Source organism: Apteryx rowi, unplaced genomic scaffold (assembly GCF_003343035.1).
Source record: "Apteryx rowi isolate R43461 unplaced genomic scaffold, aptRow1 scaffold_129, whole genome shotgun sequence".
Classification (NCBI taxonomy): domain Eukaryota; kingdom Metazoa; phylum Chordata; class Aves; order Apterygiformes; family Apterygidae; genus Apteryx; species Apteryx rowi.
Window position 1 is genome coordinate 1261269 of NW_020447519.1, and position 19976 is coordinate 1281244.

At 35.1% G+C, this 19976-nt stretch overlaps 1 protein-coding gene across 18 annotated transcripts in view; it reads right to left on the reverse strand.

Moving 5' to 3' along the window:
- Window positions 1–19976, reverse strand: part of KCNMA1 (potassium calcium-activated channel subfamily M alpha 1) — a 545549-nt gene that overhangs the window by 173087 nt on the left and 352486 nt on the right. For 13 of the 18 annotated variants that reach the window (XM_026056020.1, XM_026056024.1, XM_026056009.1 and 10 more), the window contains exons 6-9: window positions 9260–9335; window positions 3583–3658; window positions 2234–2404; window positions 503–594 (exon numbers count right to left, since the gene is read on the reverse strand). In XM_026056020.1, the coding sequence (XP_025911805.1) occupies window positions 503–594; window positions 2234–2404; window positions 3583–3658; window positions 9260–9335 (415 nt within the window). Of the gene's footprint in view, window positions 1–311; window positions 404–502; window positions 595–2233; window positions 2405–3582; window positions 3659–9259; window positions 9336–19976 lie in introns of all 18 variants that reach the window. The other 5 variants (XM_026056027.1, XM_026056021.1, XM_026056019.1 and 2 more) reach the window with 1 other exon arrangement.

Genomic DNA, 19976 nt, shown 5'->3' on the forward strand with positions numbered 1-19976 from the left:
TAACAAACTGAAGCCCAAAATTGTGAAGTGATATGACAACCCTGATCCAGAAGCTACCTGCATATGCAATAGCTGAGCTATTTACCTGTTGTGTCAATTTAGTCCTAATGATATTCAGATTCTCTTAAAGCAGGGACAAAATGTTGTGACTTGTACCATAGCATGGCCCAGGTCTCTAATCATAGTGTGACAACTCTTCAGTGGTAATATCTGAAGTCACAGTATACAGTGTTTAAAGCTGTGAGTCAGCTATTACCACCTTCATGGGCTCTTGAACGTCACACAGCCACACCTGGTCTTTTTTGACTTACTTTCTGCCTCGGGTTGAGTTAAAAGTCCCGCCGTATTTCTTCCGATTAAGGATGAGAGCAGCAATTTCTGGCACGTAGCGAGCAAACATTGCCTACATGCATGAAACAAAAACACAAAAAAAAAAAAAGAAAATGGCATGCAGAGAGTGTTCTACTGCAGCAGAGGCAGCAGAGCCTCTTGGGATACTTACTTTCTTCCACTAACCGCACTATAGGAACCACCATATTTCTTGCGGTTTCCTATTAACTCTATGATTTCAGGGACGTAGCTGGCAAACATGGCCTAAGAAGAAGATAGGAGACAGAAGAAAAGACTAAAAAGACAGGCCAAAGAAAGGGGGATGATGAATATTTTCAGAAGATATATATCTTTAAGATCTGAAAATGCAAAAGAATTAGAGCTATGAAGGTATTTAAAAAGAAAATTTAAAAAAATGTAAAAGTAAGTTCTTATAAAACAAAACAAGAGGGTTCAATGTAAAAGTTGGTCTTGGAGAAGACGCACACCTGATAAAATAAGGAAATAGTCAAAATAGGAGAAATAGGCACACAAAACAAAACAAGAACAAAATTAATTCAAACTGGTATCTAATCATAAAATAAAGTTGTGTCTAATTCTTCCTGCAGAGGGGAGGGGAAAAAAACTATCCAACTCCACTGCAAAAAATGAAAACAAGTATTATCACTATTGTTACATTTCTATTTTAAAAGACAGACTTTTTCCCCCCATGGTTAGGATTCAAAAGAAGACAAAAACAAGACGGAATCCGGGGTTATTCCCCTCCCATCAAGAAACAAAATGGTGTCACCCTCTCCACCTCCCCCTCCAAAAAAAAAATTGTTTTCAAAAGTTTTTGTTTTTTAAAGTTTTGAAATAACACATGATAGAAAAAGGGTTATAAGGAGAAAATAAAAATTATTCTGCCATGTTTTGTCCAACAAACATCTTCCTTGTGGCTGGATACTTTGAAGAGCTACTGACAGTTGACATGGTCTCTGCATTCATATGACAACAACCATATCTTAGAGATGGGAATGAATATGTATTTACAATCATATATATATTCATATATATATATATATCTGTGCATGTTACACATATAGCATTCAAAATGTATTTATTATATACATACCTCTGTAAGGTGTATGTATATATGAAATCAATATATGGGTGGAACATAACAGTACATACATGTATGTATATACATAACATATTGTGAGTGGTCTGTAAAGCACTTACCTTGCACAGTGTAAATATTAAAATAAACTCTATTGTTTTAAAAAATAATATGGCTACAGGTGCTATAATATTGCTAGCATTGATAAATAACAGGAAACTTGACATAAGACAATTAGTAAGTTCAGTGTTGTGCACAGAGGACAAAGAACACCAGAATTTGCTGACATACAGGGATACTGGTTATGGCCACACTTCATGTGATTAACTGTGAGTTAAAATTGTGTTACATGACGTGAAAAGATGTTTGAAATTAAAGATAATGTGGTTTGCCATCATCTGGATTAGGCAAGCTGCTCTTTAAGGCAGTCCAAAGCCACAGTGTTTGTTGGAATTCTGGGAAGGAACACAGAAGGGTGGGTAAAACTCTTGAAACCGCAAACTGCCTTGAAATATCAATAACATCCTCAAAATTGCACTACAGTCACTATCACTTAAAAGTAAAGGGCTAGGACTAACACTCTAAGCGAAAATGCTAAGACATTTCATGTATTCACATGCACTACTTAAATGGATTAGAAAATTTCTAATTGTACTAAATCACAAATTTGACAAGCTCCAGCAAAATATTTATCTATACATAAAGCTAAGCCCGAAATTATTATTGATTTAATTACAGCATTGAGATATATAGGGTCAAGCAGTAAGGTAAGAAGCTATATGATGATGATAAAAAAGTTTTTACCAATCCCCCAAGGATGAAGAAGACCATGAAAAGGCGACCAAGGGTTGTTTTTGCATAAACATCTCCATAACCAACAGTGGACATAGTAACCATTAGTAAATAAACACATTCCCAATATGTAAGCGGTTGGTTATTTTGGAAATTTTCCCATGGATCCCCTGAGTTCTCCACCTACAATGTACAAGAAAACACAGAATGAATTAATAAAGTAGTACCATAAATTAGCTCTATTGATGTTATTTGTTTTTATCTATCTGGTGAACTCTATATTCTTTCCTGTGTTTTAATCTGAACAAATACAGGACCTAATTCTGTCCTAATTATAGCCTTACAGTTCTTACAGCTCTTTTTTTTTTTTTCCACAGGGTGGAAATCAAATGGCATAACAAAAAGATAAATGTTCTGAATTTAATCTTATGTATCTGAATGTAGTTAAGGGTAATTCAAATGAAGTTAATTAAATTACGCTGGATTAACACTAGTATCATTGAAATTGGAATATTACTCCAAAGCCATTGCTGAATAGCTTGTTACCACTAACAATCTGGTATTTTCCTGATTTTAAGTTGATCATAAAATGTACTTAAAGGATGAACACTTAACCATATTAATTATATTTATATTTAACCATATTTAATTATATTTACCAAATATAGCAGTAAAAGCCATTAGTTTAAAATGTCTGAAATATACAATTGACATATATATATACCATACATATACATATATATCATCATAAAATCGTATATACTTCTTTATTAAATATCTTAAGTTTGTCAGGTGTTTCAAATAAACAGATTTTGTGTTTGTGTATGATGTGCAAGAAAAAACCATATGTTATTAGTGACTAACAGACACATCAAAAGTTTTGAAATTTAAAAACAAGAAATAAGAAAATAACCTCTGAAGATTGCTACTCTGAATGTTAGTAAACTCATTACTTCCTGTGGAAACACAGTACTGCTTTTTCTGGCAAAACCACTGATTTCCCAGGTCGTCATTATTATTTCATGCTCTATGAACCCCTTCCAAGTAGGGCTCGTGGCAGTTATTAAGGAAACATCGCCACCTACTGGTAAATTGTAATCGCTGAAGAAGTTACATCAGTTCAAGTCTCAGACATATTTAACTATTGCTAAGCCTACATATAGAGGTTAATGATGTGAATATTACTTACTATTCAGAATTAGTTTTGAGTAGAAGACTGAAAAGTCAGGCAGCTGTGATGTCTTTTTTATTGTACTCTGTAGATGCGTTAAGGGATTATCTGGAGCAAGGTAATTTCAGGTAATATAGTAGCAGACGATCCATGAAAAAAAAAACAATGAAGTATTTTCAAATATACTTACCAAATGTATGAACCCAGCTGCTGTCAGCCATGTGCTGATAAATATAGAGCACAGATTCACTAGCTTGATGGAATTACTGTAAGAAGAAAAAAAAGGAGGGGGGAACATGTAACAGATTTTTTCAAGACATCACTGATGTACTACACATTTTTAATATGTATCTCTACACAACTGAAAGAGCCTGATGATGATTTCTGAACAGGAACTAGATCCATAAGAAAGCATAATCTAAGGCCTATGCAAAATATGTATTATTTTGTCTTTACACAGTTTGCATTTGCATAATTTAGATACCTTGAAAGAGCTACCAAATGGAGTTAAAGAGCAGCAATCTAGAAAAGTTCCCATGCATTTGAGAGCAGAAAGACAGATGACAAATGGAAACCTAAACTACATTTGTACTCATAATCAAATAAGTAGAAATAAATAGTAGAAACACAGTTTTTCTTTATTCTTTTTCACAAATAATTCAGTTTCCCCTGAGTTCCCTTCACTCTGAGTTCAGCGGGAAAATGCCATACTTAAGAGCTTGCAGAAGAGGTGTAAGTAAAGCTTGTTCAGTGTGTCCTTACAAAAATCAGTAAAATTGGAAAAGCTAACATGGAAGTTCAACAAATTACAAGGAATTGAAGTCTATATATTACTGGTGTCTGAATGATCTTACCCGCTCCTGGAACTATACTGAAAATTGATCTGGTTTTCTTTAAAGAGCACATTTCTAACAAAGCACTATGCCTTAGAAAAATTACAATTATTCCTAAAGCAACATGCTCTAAAAGAGAAGACCAAAGTACAATTTTCATGCAAATTAGATTAAGCAAAATAGTTTCCTCAAGAAACATCACATCACAGCTTCACCAGCCAAGGTACTGAAATCCTTGTTGGTGAAATCAAAGCTTGAATCCTGCAAGACGACACACTCTGGTAGATCCTAAGGATCAATGGATATCGCTATGCTGTAAACAAAGATGAGATCATGATCAGATCAGTACACTCCTATTAGCCTTCACCGATGTAACATGAATAACAACGGTAGTATAGGTGTGTTGTTTTCACTGAGGTTATAAATACCAGGTCTCCAGAAGCCTGATGCTACTCTGTGCTGCACACCATGCCACTACCCCTTCATTGCTATTGCCCACCAAACCAGGTCAATTCCAAACTTAGAATTAGAATTAACATAACCGTGCCCATCTGTGCTATACCACCCCCATACTTTGCTGTGTAACTATGTCCAGAGGCACTCTGCATAAAGTATCTTGCAAGACATGCACAAAATGAGTACAGCAATTTGAACTGTATTCATCCACAAATTAGCTATCTGTATTGAAGTACACAGAAGATATGATAGATATAGGGGTGTGTGTGTGGTGTGTATATATATATAAATTAAGTTGCTCCAGGAAAATAAGTTCTCTTCAAGTAAGTTTAGTGGACCTAATCTCTAAGGCAACATGAAGAATATCAATATTCAAATTCGTTCTTTTCACTGGTCCTATACCAACCTCTGCATTTACTCACAAAGCAAAGAGTTTAATTATGACAAGATCTGAAGACTAGAAATCGAATCCAGTAAAACATGTACTTGTGTGTGAACTTCAAAAACAGCTATAGGCCCACTTATTCTAGTGAGACACAGAGAATTAACTTACATACTTAATTAGATAGAAGCATTGGTTTATTTCATACTATATATTTCAAAACATTTAGACAAGATATCTTATGACTCTACATGGATATACTAAGCAATCTGATTACTGAACAACTGAAAGTTAAATAAAAATTGGAAAAAAAACCTCTCAGTAGTAGTAGTTTTACAGTAATGTAACTAATACTTCTGTTCATAATTACTTTGAGGACAATAAAGGTGCAATAAATTTCTAAAAGTTGAGAAATGATCTTGGAAAGTCAATCAGACATCAGTTCCACTAAAAAAATTTTTTTAAGAGTTACAGTTAATGAAATGGGCATCTGTGGGGACTAGGAAAGGGTAATGTATAACATTTGTAATAATTACTGTACTCAAAATTAAGATGTTAAACCTGCAGTTTTGCAATTAATGTTGATGTACATTAAAACATATTCCCTGTTTCTCTCTTTCTAAAGTTATGGTTGATTAATGTTCATATTTTGTTAGTGATGGCACTCAGACATAGCCCATAAATTCTTAGATTAAACAAAATGGTAGCATTCATGCTGATGCTAAGCTCCATTATGAAAAGCTGAATATCATCCTTCACTTCAGTTTAGGACAGGAGAAACTCCTGATGCAAAAACCTATCATCTGGTCATCTATTACTGTAATACAAGTAAATGACAGCAGTCATTAACAATCAACTATTTACATGACTTAATTGGTACATTTTATTTTTGGAGGTTTATTAAAAATTGTACCTTATCTGTCCTCTATGAAACGCACTTGTATTTCTGCCAGAGTCTAAATATAGATGAAGGATTAGTCACAAACATTTTCCTGCTCTTTAAGCTCTTTTCAACATCTGTGTAAAATCCCTTACTGTGAGCCTTGCCTAAGCTTCTGTAGTTTTGTTGAAATGTGTTAGAAAAGAGTCAAGAGAAGAAGAGAAATTTTCAGTCAAACATTGCACAACTTATTCTATTTCCTAAAATACAGGAAAAAAATATTCTGAATAAGATGTATTTAATTTCAAATTTGGGACACAAATAGATCTTTGGTATAAGCTTTTAATAGGCTGCTGTAAACCTTTGCTTTGCCTTAAAGTTTCTTTACAAATACAATTAATAATTTTGCAGACATTCTAACAATTATCTAACATGTCCACACTACTACTAGAAGAACTAGAAACTAGAAGACACTAGTCTTCTCACTGTCTCTATTTGTGAAGTGTTTAGCTTCTTCCTTTGGATTCTATTGTCTTGAATGGCCTTTCTGTCCACCTCATGAATGGGATTGCTTCCTTTAACCCTTATATCTCAGTCACTACTTCCAGTAGTAATTTTAATTTAGAAGTTAGAGTAAACCCTTTCTTTCATTGCAGGGGTGGGGAGAGAAAAAAGAGGACAGAATTTCTTCTTCTATTATTGTACCAAATATTAAAGACACATCAGTGCTCTTCATATGCTATCAGTTTCTCATCTTCTCAGTAGATACTGACAATTAATGCGAAGCACACTGAAATGCCTGAAGTGGAATTTGTTGCATAATTTTTTTCACATGAACACATATCACTTTAAACAGAGGACTTTATTATTTGCATAATTTTTGAATAGAAGTGCTAATTATTTCTAAACTATCATTTCAGAGCTAGTAATGATATACTGAATTTTGCTATTTCAGTTCAACAGCTCAGGTTCTGTTATTAATCCTTTGTTTTCATATTTACAAATTAACAAAAATGTTGAAAATTTCATTAAAACCTTGGATTGAAAGAAATGCTAAACTATCTTAACACTAGAAATTTTTTGACCATTCCCAAGCAAAACCACCTCTATTACTTTAAAGTAGCTAGTTGAAAACATATAATACAAAATAATTGTTTAAGCTAGAGAGTGGTGAATACCAGTGTATGTAATTGAAATCACTACCAGAATTCAGAGAAGTGGATTTTATTTAATTAAACAGAAATTTATTGAGGGCACTACCTTAACTGTTCTAACTCTTGTAGAACTGCTAAAGATTGTCGTTTAGCACAAGTGCTAAGCACTTTGCTTTTACATTTTTCTCAGAAGGATTAATAATTCAGAAGTAGAAACTCCCAATAAAATATTACTTTGCTACTGTAACAGCAAACATGTACCCACCACATGAAACATCCATGCTAAATAGGTCTTGTTGGTGATAGTACTTAAGACACTGAAAATATGAAAATTTCTCATTGTAGTTAGTTGTACCACTTTTTAGAAGTTAAATTCACATAAGACAATAAATAAAAAACAAGGCTCTTCTTATGTTGTAATTATGTTATGTTGCAGTTTCACTCATTAATTTTACAAAATAAGACTTTGTGGACATCAATAGTATTCCAAATTATTTACTTCATTTCAAGTGTATTAAGTTAAGATATGCAAGAAAGCAAATGTGTCTGACTATTGCAGGACTAGGAACAAGGAGGTACATGCAAAATCATTTTGAGTCATTGATGGTTTTTAAATTAAATAAATAGTGCAGTGACAAACTGCTAGGGGTTAAGCAGCTGAGTAAAGCTGACAGGCAGCCATGTAAGCAAGTTCTGCTTTACAAGCTTTCTAATAATCAGAATTTGGGATTTATGGATGCTTGGACATTCACATAAATGATGATATCTAATCTGAGAATAAATTTTGACACCAGACAAATGCTATTTGAACAAACAGGTCTATCTTGAATAAGCCAGCTTTGAATAATATGAATGTGGTTAATGAAGTATCCCTTCATTTATGGATCTGGAAATTTACAAATCCACCACTCTTGAAGGGTTTTTTAACATTTATCCAAAATTCTCTGAGTTTGTGGGAGTCTTCCACTGACTACCATGACTTATAGTGAAGTTGTTTTTTGTGTTGTAATGCAAATTTATCAGATACTATGAGCATCTGTAAAATTATTCTCCTTCCTTATCAAACGGATAGTATTCTAAGCTTCGGGGCTGTATCTTTCCTGCATGTTCATAAAGTAATTTCTTTACTTGACAGGAACTGCATTCCTTTCAGTCACAAAGCTAAAGGCAGGTGATATGAGAATTTTACATCAAGGAGAATAGTTTTAAGGTTAAGGGTTGAAGGAAACAGCTATATACCACAAGTCTGTACACATCTCAAGAATCTATTTGCCCATCACTCCTAATTAATGTAGCAAATAACTGGTGTTACTGGCATATAAAGCCTTCACACATGCATCTTCAACTGGGGAATGATGGAGAAATAGGGAGAAAGAGCAAAGGATTTTAGAATGGAACTGAGCTCACAGTAATTGAAAAATAAATATTGGAAGATAGGTTCAATACTTCAGCTGAGGTATTTTAGGGAATGATAAAAGACAAAACCTCTGCAACTGTGAGGCATGGCAAAGTTCTTTTTTTTGTTCAAAGTGATGTACTTGTAAGTACTGTAGCACCTACTCCTTTTTCTCCATAAATACCATATAGATTCAGTGAAAGCAAGAAAGTTACGTAGAATATTTTAAATATTATTTTAAAGGAATGCTATGACAATGAACACAAGAAAAAAGATAGCTGAGTGTAAAATTAGTTTTTAATGTGTTTTTCATGTGTGAAGAAGGATGTTCTGTTCAAATGGACTGAAATAGAGCCACTATGATTATTTCTCAAAATGCTTTTTAGCTATATTCTGTTGAGTTTAGCTGTAATCTGTTCAGTGAATTGTAATTTGTTTTTTTTCCAAGACAACAGATTATTGACTGATAATGCAGAAAGAAGGAATATTTAACCAGTGTGGAGTTCTGTAATTCATTCAGCACTTGGTCGCACTCAGATATTTCAGATGTAAAAATCTATCAAGTAAAATATCTACTGATTATATGAAAAAAGATGCTTAAATTGATAAATCTTTCATTAGAAGAAAAAGGTTTAAAGAAAAGATAGCAAGTGCTTTTCTGAGAAAAGAAAAACGTATATTAGTAGGACCAGAGACTTAAGCCATTCATGTTCTGTCACTACTGCAACTACTCAGAACATAAGGAAAGGGCATGCAAAACTCTTACCTTGTTTTAAGGATATTCAGAAACTGCAAAATTTCTGAAAACTGTATCAGTCTAAGGGCTCTTAAAAATCTTAAGCCTGTATACAAAAAATAAATAAAAAAATAGCAAATTAGCTCTAGTACAGAATAATCCATATTATAGTAATAACATTTGATTCACAAGGACAGTGATCGATGAAATCAACATAAGTAGCATACAAAATGTCAAATACCTTTGAAGCATTCTTCCATACTTAATGGTTCGAAGATCCTGACCAGGTCTTTTTCAAATTATTTTAAAATTATTTCTTTAATAGCTGAAGTACCCTACCAGAAAGCCTTAGTCTATGTAGGAAGCCATGGGAGGAGAGACATGAGCTGAAAGCTAATGGGAAAAAACCTCACTGAGGTTCAGTTGGTAGTGCTAGTACACGTCCTTCTCTTCCAGACTGTTAAAGATGCATACAGATCTGAAACTCCTCATTTCTCCAAGCTCCCACTTAGCTTAGTGAAAAATAACAGATTATGGTCAGGAGATCTGATAGCCTGGATAAACTAGATTGTGGATATGCCTGATTAAATTGGTAAATCTTAATGAGGTAAAATCTTTTATTGTAATAATGCTCCCTATCCCCACCCTACTTTTCAAAAACTCAGGCAGGAGAACAGCAGAACCACACATTCTCTCTTAAAAATTACAAATCTTCCATAATTCTTTCCATCAAGCTAAAATTATAGCAATAGATTACACTCTGGCTACTAATGACATAAAGACTTCTATGAAGAAACAAAATTTTTGTGTTGAAATCAGGTTGCCTGAATAGCAGTTGCCAGACAACTGCAAAACCAGCCAGTCATACAGGAGGAGAGGAAACAGATAGTGCGTGCGCAAGAGAAAATACCATAAAAGATTAAGGGCTTAAATCACTAAGAGATACTTATGCTGATAGTAAATAATTTTGCTGCAGATATTCAGCATATGAACAAAGGTACATTGTGTATTATACCCATACACAGCTTATAAAATTAAATGAAAGGCTTTGAGGATAATTTTTAGTAGACAGTAGAGCCAACAGTTACATAAAAATTGTGTAACATGGTATTGTGGCCATTAGGCTTAGGTCCAGGGCAGCTTCATCTCATCTATCCTCTTTCTTGATGTTTATTTCACCCACTTTTAGTGCTATAAAACACTTTTTATTTCTAGAGACTTAAGTAAAGACTGATCTTGGCAAACCTAAACATGTGCACAACTGCCTCATCTCAGTGGAGTCCAGAGGTTCTCTTCATGAGCAGAGGTCTCTCATTGTGAGATGCTTATTGAATCAAGGCTTAATTTCCGTAATATTCTAGGAAATTTATTTAAAAAGATTTTTACTCCTGTTAAGGCTCGTAAGTAGTCTTAACAAAGTAGAAAATTACTCCTGTCTGTGTACTAAATGGATATAAAGTTTATTTTTAATTCATGACTCACTGGGGAACTCTGAGGATTAATCACTTGAAAAGTGGATGTGGTACCTAGAAAAAAAGCAATAAAATGGTGCTTAATTCTAAACTTCACATCCATTTGCAAATAAAGATTGAACATTTAGGATCACAGTTCTCAATCTGTGGGAGACATATCTCTCTGCTCCACTTGCAGTGGTTCCCACAATTCCTACTTATTCCCTTTCAAAAGAAAGGTGGTGAGGGCAGGGATGGAGCAGAAGTCTGCCAGCAATGCTGACTTTTCTCAGATCCGTTCCATCCAGCTACCTCCCTCACTCCACTCCCTCGGAACTTTTTCAGAAACTACTGGTGGGAAAAATACCTCATTTCAAACATATTGCAAAGCATTCAAGGAGAGGTTAATGAGAAGGCTGTTACCTGTTGCAATGATTAAAAAAAACAATAAACAATATTAAAAATTAAATTAAAAAAAACAATTAACAATAAAGCCTCTATTTCCAAACACTAACAATGCTTAAGGTATACTTTAAGTGCTGAGAAACCGAATGACATACCAAGGAGAGGGTGGGTTTAATGTATTCTTTGCTGAAGAAGAAAATCATTACAGATTGAGTTCTGCATTTGCTACTGCCTACACTACTTTAAAAAAATTTCCTACAGAGACTAACATTTAGAAAAGTAAGCAGACGGCCAGCTTACTTGATCTACAAATAGAACTGCCCTGTGTAGAATCACCTTCTAACCTCTCTATCTTGTCTGGGAGATCACTTACGGGACTGTGTTTTATAGCTAAAGCAATTCTTACACAGAAAGGGTCCAATTTTGATCTTCAGAAACCTCAGCGTATCACCTGCTCTGTGTGGTTCAAATATGAAGAATAAAAATGAGATGAAAATTACAGTTATCCTTATCATGATGGCATATGAATCCCCTTCAGTATTCCACCCTTTTCAAGACCTGAACAATTTTGTTATCAGGTTCCTTTACCCATGCTGTTTTATATGATTATCTGTATTTCCTGTCTTGCAAATATTCTGGGAATTCCATCATACTAGCAGCAACAGAGCATTTCATAGGAATTTGTTCCCATGCAGCTCATAGTATCAAGACATTACAAGGTGTATGACCCTATGAAAAGGCACTAAGAAAGGGCAGATCCTCCAGATGAGATATCAAAAACTTCACAGACAATTACCATGATTCTACCTGATGCTATTTCTTCATATTTATAGAAAACATTTTTATGTTTTATTAGCTTTTAGAGAAAAACTGGACATGCTAGAAATACTGAATTTTTGTATTTATTATAAAATACATTTTGTATTATTCCAAAAAGTCCTCTGTTAAATAAGTATGCTTATGAGATAGAGTTGAAAACACTTCATGTTAATATACCTTTGAAGCCTGTAAAAATGATGAATTTCAAGTATTTTCAATGTCCATTAAAATTGTATTCTTTTCAAGCTAGGTAGAGGCATTACATCAAACAAAATTCATCAGCAGAAAGAACACCGCAGGAAAACACTTTTGTTTGCCCTGACAGTCACTGCTCCTGCCCAAGTGCTGAACAAGGACTACAATCTGCCTCAGTAGGATGGAGTGTTAGCGGACTGGATTTAGTAATGAAACTACTGGTTCCCTTCTGAGTTTTGTAATTCCCTTCAGTACAAAATCTAGTCTGAGGGCTTTAAAAGCCATTTGGCACTGATTGATGGCACTGTCAGAGACCAGGAGAACCTGGCTCAGAAGGAAAAAAGCTGAGGCTGGGAATAGCATTCTCAGCACTGGCCACGGTAAGAAACGGAGATAATTTGCAAACAGGGCTGAAAGGCTGACAGTTCAGCAGGGAAGAAGCCTGTTTCAAGTAGGAAAATCAGCCATATTCATAACAAATAGGTATTCCAGAACAGTGTAAAAAAGAACTGTGAAAAGTGGACCGAACAAAACGATAAAAGGACTGGACCATGGTAGTGAGAGCTGCAGATGGTAGGTTGGAATAACCCTGTTTCCATGTACTCATACTACCTTGCTCTCAAGGGTTAAGCATGCAAATATTGGGGGGGGGGGGGTTGTCTGCAAGCAAAAGCCACTACACCTGAGATCACTGCAGTGTTTATTCCCCATAGCTACTACAGTGAAGAGTCACTCAGCCAAAACAACTCTACGTAGTAGGATGGGGCAAATCACACTGTACAATGTGCACATCTCCCCAGTAGGTTATACCGTTTGAAGACCTTGTGTGGCCTTTTGGGCATCCACTAACACTAGCTGAATTAAAACAAAGAAGAAAGGGGAATTCCCAGTCTTGAATAGCTATGTTTCAAAGCTGACTGTGAAAGAGGTAAGAGGCATCGTCTTTGTATGTATGTGCTTGGCTCTCTAAGCCCTCGGCAGTAAATTGCATGCATTTTGAAAGACTGCAGTTAACTCAGAGGTTTCGGCCTTATTCTTCAAACAGACTGCAAGCAGCAGCTGCTGGGAATAAACTGTAAGCATAAAACTTGGATGAAATGACTTTGCCTTTAAATATATGATTATCAGTATCATCTTGTACTTCACAAGGGGATGATGAATGAACTGAGTATTTCCCAGAGGAAAAGCCCAAAGAACACTTCATTCTGGTGCTAGTATTAATGACATGCCAAAGTGTACTTGCAATCATATATGCATCTGTAAGCTGATGACAGAGTAATCTTCACACCAATAAGCCCGTGGCACTGAGACTGCTGTCAAAATAAAAAATGGCCTAAATTACTCAGTGTGTATTCATGCTTCAGTGTTTGTTTTTATGTTAGATTACTATGAATCCACAGAAAATCAAAATCTTTTCTGTTTAAGTCGGTTTAATTTCTGATGAGTCTAACTTAGGAGCAGTTATTGGCAAAAGTCCATAAAGAGTGGCCCAGCTCTGAAAATTAACTGCATGCAATGAGTAACACAATGCTCCATGACTATTTTTTTCCACTGTTCTCAAATCAAATCTGATTCATTTATAACTAAGACGACAGTCTCTCTTTCAGTCCCACCAACTCACTGAGATTAGAAATTTATTAAATTTGCTTATGCATCAAGAACAGTAATCAAAATTCTGTAATAGGAACACCATTAAAAATTTCACTCATTTTCCCAAAGCTCTGTCAGCTCTACATCTACCGATAGGAATGTGGTCATCTTTCTTTCCTAAACAATATTTGGGAATGCATTCTATTAATGCAGGGAAGAATTATTACTTTTAATATGAAATAAATGTAAAACAATTTTGTAGTTAATATAATTAATAGTTGAGGTAGGATCAATTTCATGTGTACTTCAGTAAAGTCCATTCTAATTTTGACATTCAATGGGATCCTGTCTGCTAAATTAATTAAGGGAACTGCTGAATGAAATGCTCCTTACTTGCCCTTTTGTTTCCAGCCCGTCACTCACCTTTTTCTTGGCAACACATTTTATATTGGAATTTTCTTATGGCATTTGACTTGAATAAAACTCTAATTCTCTATATTGCAATTTATACAAAAACTAAGCATCAAAAGATTTAATGTAGCTAGAAATACTCTCTGATCAGAAGAAAAATACACACATGCAATCAAGGGCCTGATATTGCTGATCTACTCAACAAAGTGCTTTTATAAAACTCTTATTCTGCTCCATGTGTATTAACAGAGTCATCTGCAAAAGTAGTGAAAAAAGTACGTTTATGCTTCTCACTACTGCCAGAAAGATAAAAGATTTCTATTCCTTTGTTTTATGATGATGATACTCTACTAAAACACAGTAGCCTTGTCCAAAAAGTCACTGTGGTTTAACTAAACCAATTTAAAATTCATTCTTTTCAAACTATACATGCACTTAACGCTAACACATACAAGCTGATTTAACTTTCCTTACAATTACTGTAGCTTAATTTGATGGTTTACTGATGCAACCAGTTGGTCATCTCTCTTTTCCCCATCCACCAACTCAGCAGTGATGACGCAGCAAAAGAAAATGTTCTAAGTCATCCACGACTGTTTAGCCATAACATCTTGGGATTTCTATGGTCTCCCATCCAAAGAGTAGACAGCCCTAAGACTACTTATGTTTCAAGTCCTCATGTTCATATACTAGTACGAAAAAAGCACAGACTTCAAGCATGCACATACAAATAAGAACCTCCTCCTGGGGGAGAGAAATGAATTCTGCAAGATTATCTGCTGTCCCAGCAATTTTGCAGTCCTATGATTCTGTATTTCTTAGAGCTGTAAAACAGACAGTGATGGAAGGATCAGGCCATCAGGAGACTCCAGCTTCTAAAAGGATCACTAAAGTATGCTTTAGTTTCTTTGAGCTGAAATCATGCCCAGGATAGAGCGCAGAGATTCACAGGTTTTTTAGACTATTATGATTATCAAACCAGATTCCTTTAATAATTTAAGACAAAGATTGAAGGGTTGAAGAAAAGGCTTAATTTTACTTCAAAAATATTATTTATTTGCATAATGCATATATTTATAAAGGCAGATAACTACCAAAAGGCAAGCACTAAGTTATTTGGTTACATTAAGCTAGCATAAAAGTACCAGTGGCATTAAAATTAAGAGTAGAAAATAGTTTTCTCTATGAAGTTTACAGAAAGAAAAAAAAAAAAAAAGCTTTATTCTGCATTTTAGTCCTAAAAGTTGCTTGAATATGGTATCTTCCTGCTTGTCAGGCAGTTTTGCAGTCTTTCTACTGAATTGATGCTTTCAACTGGATTAGCATACAGCAGCAATCAGGATTACCCATAGGTTACAAACCCCAGCAAAGGAAACTTGTAATTGTAAATCTGTAAAATGGAAGAGAAGGAAAGCACAACTAAACTATTACCTGTTCTTAAAGACAGTCTACAAAAGAGAAACAGGAGATGGGACATTTTCTCATTTTACATGAGAGAGGTTAATCTAGTTGAACAGAGTTTTCTTGCATGCTTGCAGGATCAAGCATGACATTATTTCTCAAGGAAATATATGATCCCTTTCATCTTTCCATGTGTTGTTGCTTCTGTCAATAGCATATCCAGAAGTATTAGGATAAGAATTTAATCCACATCTCTAGGGATTTTGTAGGGATTTTTATTTCATTTCTATTCTTTGCAAACCATTCACCCAGGAGCACTTCAACTGAGCTGTTTCTTCAAATTCTTTTAAACTAATCTCTTTCCTGAATATTTTTTTTCTTTTAACAGCATGTTATTACAACATATTAAACTACCACTCCAGCACTGGTCTAAATATTTCCAAATAGTCTTGTTACACATTTTAAGATACTTCTATTATTTGAGCATCTAGAGTAATAATACAATAAGCACTTTAATAAAATGAATGGCATTTTCAGTGAATGATTTCATTATTCATCAAAACTATCAATGGCTATTGCTACCCTATATTTGATTGAGACCATATGGTTTACTGAAGATTAAATAAACAAGAATCCATCTTTTGAAAATCAGTTTTAACCCTTCCTGAGACATATGTAATGAAGAGATGACTTTAAGGATGAAAAATCCTCCTGTCCTGAATGCTTTCACACAGCTCAGCAGAGCAACCTGGGATTCCACTCCCAGAAGTGGACAGAACAGGACAGGTTTGAAAATAACAGTTCAAATAACACTGACATGGAAGACAAGAAGAAATAGGACAGGAGATACAGAATCTGTCCTTCCTTGGAAGCAACGCAAAATATTCTGATACATTTCCCTGCCTATTTGTATTACACAAGTGTACAAACAGGGCAAAAATAAATAACCTATGACTCAGAAGAGTAAAACTACATCAGGTTCATAATCTACATAGGTTGTATACTAATAGCTTTCAAACAACACTATATCAAACCATCCTTAATAATCCTCTCTGCTGCACATTTCTTTAGCTTACGTTTACACCTGCTGAAATAATTACAGTAGTTCTAAAAATAACCTAAATCATTTTCTTAATAGCACCACTATTGCAGAATATTACATTCCGTACTTCAGTAAAGAACAGATTATTTGATTCTAGAACACTGGACCCCTTTAATGAGATATTAGAGATACAGGCACATTACATCTTGTGAATTTGGGAAGGTATTTTTCCTATAAGGCAATTGAAATCCTGTAGTATTATTTTGAAGTTGAAAAATTAAATACAGTATCTTCACAGAAAAGAACAACACTAGCACCACAGACAGAATCACAAACTACAGCTCTGAAGAAAATGTTTAAAGTTAGAGTTGGACCTTACCCCAATAGGAGCCGACCCTATAACAAGACACCAGGGAGTTTCGAAAAGTAGGCTGCTCTTCCTTTTCAGGGACATTATGTCCAGCTTTGACACGATATCCATTTTGAAACAACTCTCCAAGAGACTTTTTACGCCTTCTAGTACTTTTATAAGTCTCTGTACGTGTGCCCCCAGAAGGGTTGTGGTAGACTAGAATCTTGCTGGGAATCATGACTAGGTATCTTCAGCTTCAGGAACACTGAGCATAAAAAGTATTATGGTCCAAGTCTTCAGTTACAGCATTCACTAAGAGCAAATAGAGCCAAACATTTCCCCTTCTTTTTTTCAGTATCAATGGCTGAGAGTTCTTTCTTTAACAAAACTGCTCTTTGGAAGCAGACTTATTTTACTGGACACAGGATAATGCAAAATTTACCTTTATATGTTTCCAAAAAGATAACTCAATCTAATCTAATCTATTTCTCTTACTATGAAACAAACAGAATTAATTCAAATACAAAACTCAGCCCCCCAAAAACACTAAGAGTATCACCAAGTGGAAAGACAAAACACAAATCACAGAAGCAGACAGGCAGGCAGTGCAGATGCTGCTCTGATCCGTGACGTACTAGAGCTTAAAAGTCATTCTCTATCCGGATATTAGCACATAAGCTACTTTCATACACACCAAAGAACCACATCTGTCAACCCAAAATCCACAGAAGTGATGCCCTTCACTTGGACTGAACAGATACTCTTGCAAAGAATATAGTTGATTTAGGTCACATACATAAAGGCCATTTTTGCTCTATTTTTTTTTCTTGGACATTTTTACATCATCTGTCTGCTGGTTAAAGCTAGTATGAAGAAGGCAGAGATCACATAATCAGCCAACTCTGACATGATTTATCCCAGATGAAATAAAAAAAAACACAACAAGCCTTCATCTAATCCTAGTTAATGACAACTCTACAGTACTGAAGAACAACAAAAATCTTTAGCCATAAACCAAAAGTGTAAAGAATAGAGTCCGTTTGCTCTCTCAGGCAGACTTGCTGTGCAAATATTCACAAAAATGGATTTTTGTTTAGTCAGATACCATCTCACTCAATTAAAAAGAAACAAACAACTCTTTAAAATAAAATGTAAATAAGGTGAGATATTACCTCCCATGATATCCTTTAACATACAAGCTTCATCTTGAAAAGCTATCTTCTTTTCCAGGAACATGGTTATCATTCCTATTTTTTGCCCCCACGAGAGCCACAAAGATGTATACACCAAAAATATATCAATACCATCTGGAGTACAACGCAGTGCAGGCATAAAAACAGCACCAGGCATTTACAGGAAATGTACAGCATCCCCAGTCTTAGGATCTCAAAGCATTTTGGAAATGTTATTAAAGTGTGAGAATGACAATTTTAGAAATGGGGAGAATGTCATACACAAACCTCAAGTTTCAGTAATGTGCAGTGAGTGAACCACAGGCAAGTCACTTCTGTGACTCTTCTACGTTGTAACCTTTAGACTACATTCTTACAAACAGCCTCATCATGTTCCCACTGGTGACAATAGTAAAGTTTCATTCAGTCTAGTGGAAATAGTGTTTGACTCTATACATATGCATAAAGACATATACATAAAATATCTGTGGGCACTTGAATCATTCCTCTCAAACAGAAAGGATTTTAAAGAGATAATACTTAACTGTGTTACTAATCACATCCTGTACTATTTAAGCTGAAAGAACATCCTGTTTACTTTTTACTATGCAAGGAATAGTATTTTTCTTCCTTCTTGTATTTCACCTTGAACAGTATTATAATCTTGTTACTATCCAATTTTAAACCTATCATTAGAGTACTTTATATTTAGTACAGAAAATGTTTGGGTGTAGAATCCAGTTGCCTTCCAAGCCTTGAACATTTCTAAAATAGGTCAGTACCTCAGAAATGAATAGCAATAGCAAGCTTTTTCATTTCATTTATGTAACTTATAATTTGGTCTTAGTGATTTGACAGTATTCCTTTAACTCTCTCAGCTCCCTGGCACAAAGGATGACAGTCAGATTTTTATTGACTTTCACCCTTTTTATTTCAATGCACTTGCTCCTGTTGCAAACAGCAAAATCAAAAAACATTAACTGTTGGGGCCAGACTCTTTTCAGTGGTGCCCAGCAACAGGACAAGAGGCAACAGGCACAAACTGAAATACGGGCAGTTCCATCTGAATATGAGGAAAAACTTCTTTACTGTGAGAGTGACAGAGCACTGGAACAGTTTGCCCAGAGGGTTGTGGAGTCTCCTTCCCTGGAGATATTCAAAACGCACCTGGGTGCGATCCTGTGCAATGTGCTCTAGGTGACCGTGCTTGAGCAGGGGGGTTGGACTTAGACGATCTCCAGAGGTCCCTGCCAGCCTCAACCATTCTGTGATTCTGTGCAATTCTGCGAATGATAAAAACTGCAAATAAATCTAAAATAAACCTGAACCACAAGTTAAAAATGTGAATCTGAAATTCAGCAGCAGCCAGATGATGACATACCATGCTGAGCAGCAGTACTGAGCCATAGACAGAGCTGCACAAAGATGTTTGTATTACTTTCATCCCCCCCTAAGAAGAGGTTTCTGGTTTCCAGTGGGATAGTTTTGGCATTTTGCTCTTCAATCTGAATATGCAAGACAGCTCGCTGTTTTCAGTGGGAGTAGTTATCTTCTCGACCATCTATATTATCTCTCCTAAAAACAGTGTGCAATGAAGCCAACATCCTCAAGGTCAATTTCAACAACAAATTTAAAATGCTTTAATTAAAAGGAATATTAAGCAGTGCTTGGAAGAACATAATTATTTACCTCACAGGATCATTATCGAGTGAAATAGTGAATTAAATTGTGAGTAGCTTAGTATGCATCTGACCAAATCCTGCAATCTTCCAACGACCAACTTTTTAAGAGTATTGTACATGTCTGTGATGGGAATTCAGTAGGTGAGGTGGCCCTGTTCTCTCCTGATTCAGCACCCAGCAATTCACTCGACGGGGTTAAAGATTACTGTACAGATCAGACAGAAGAT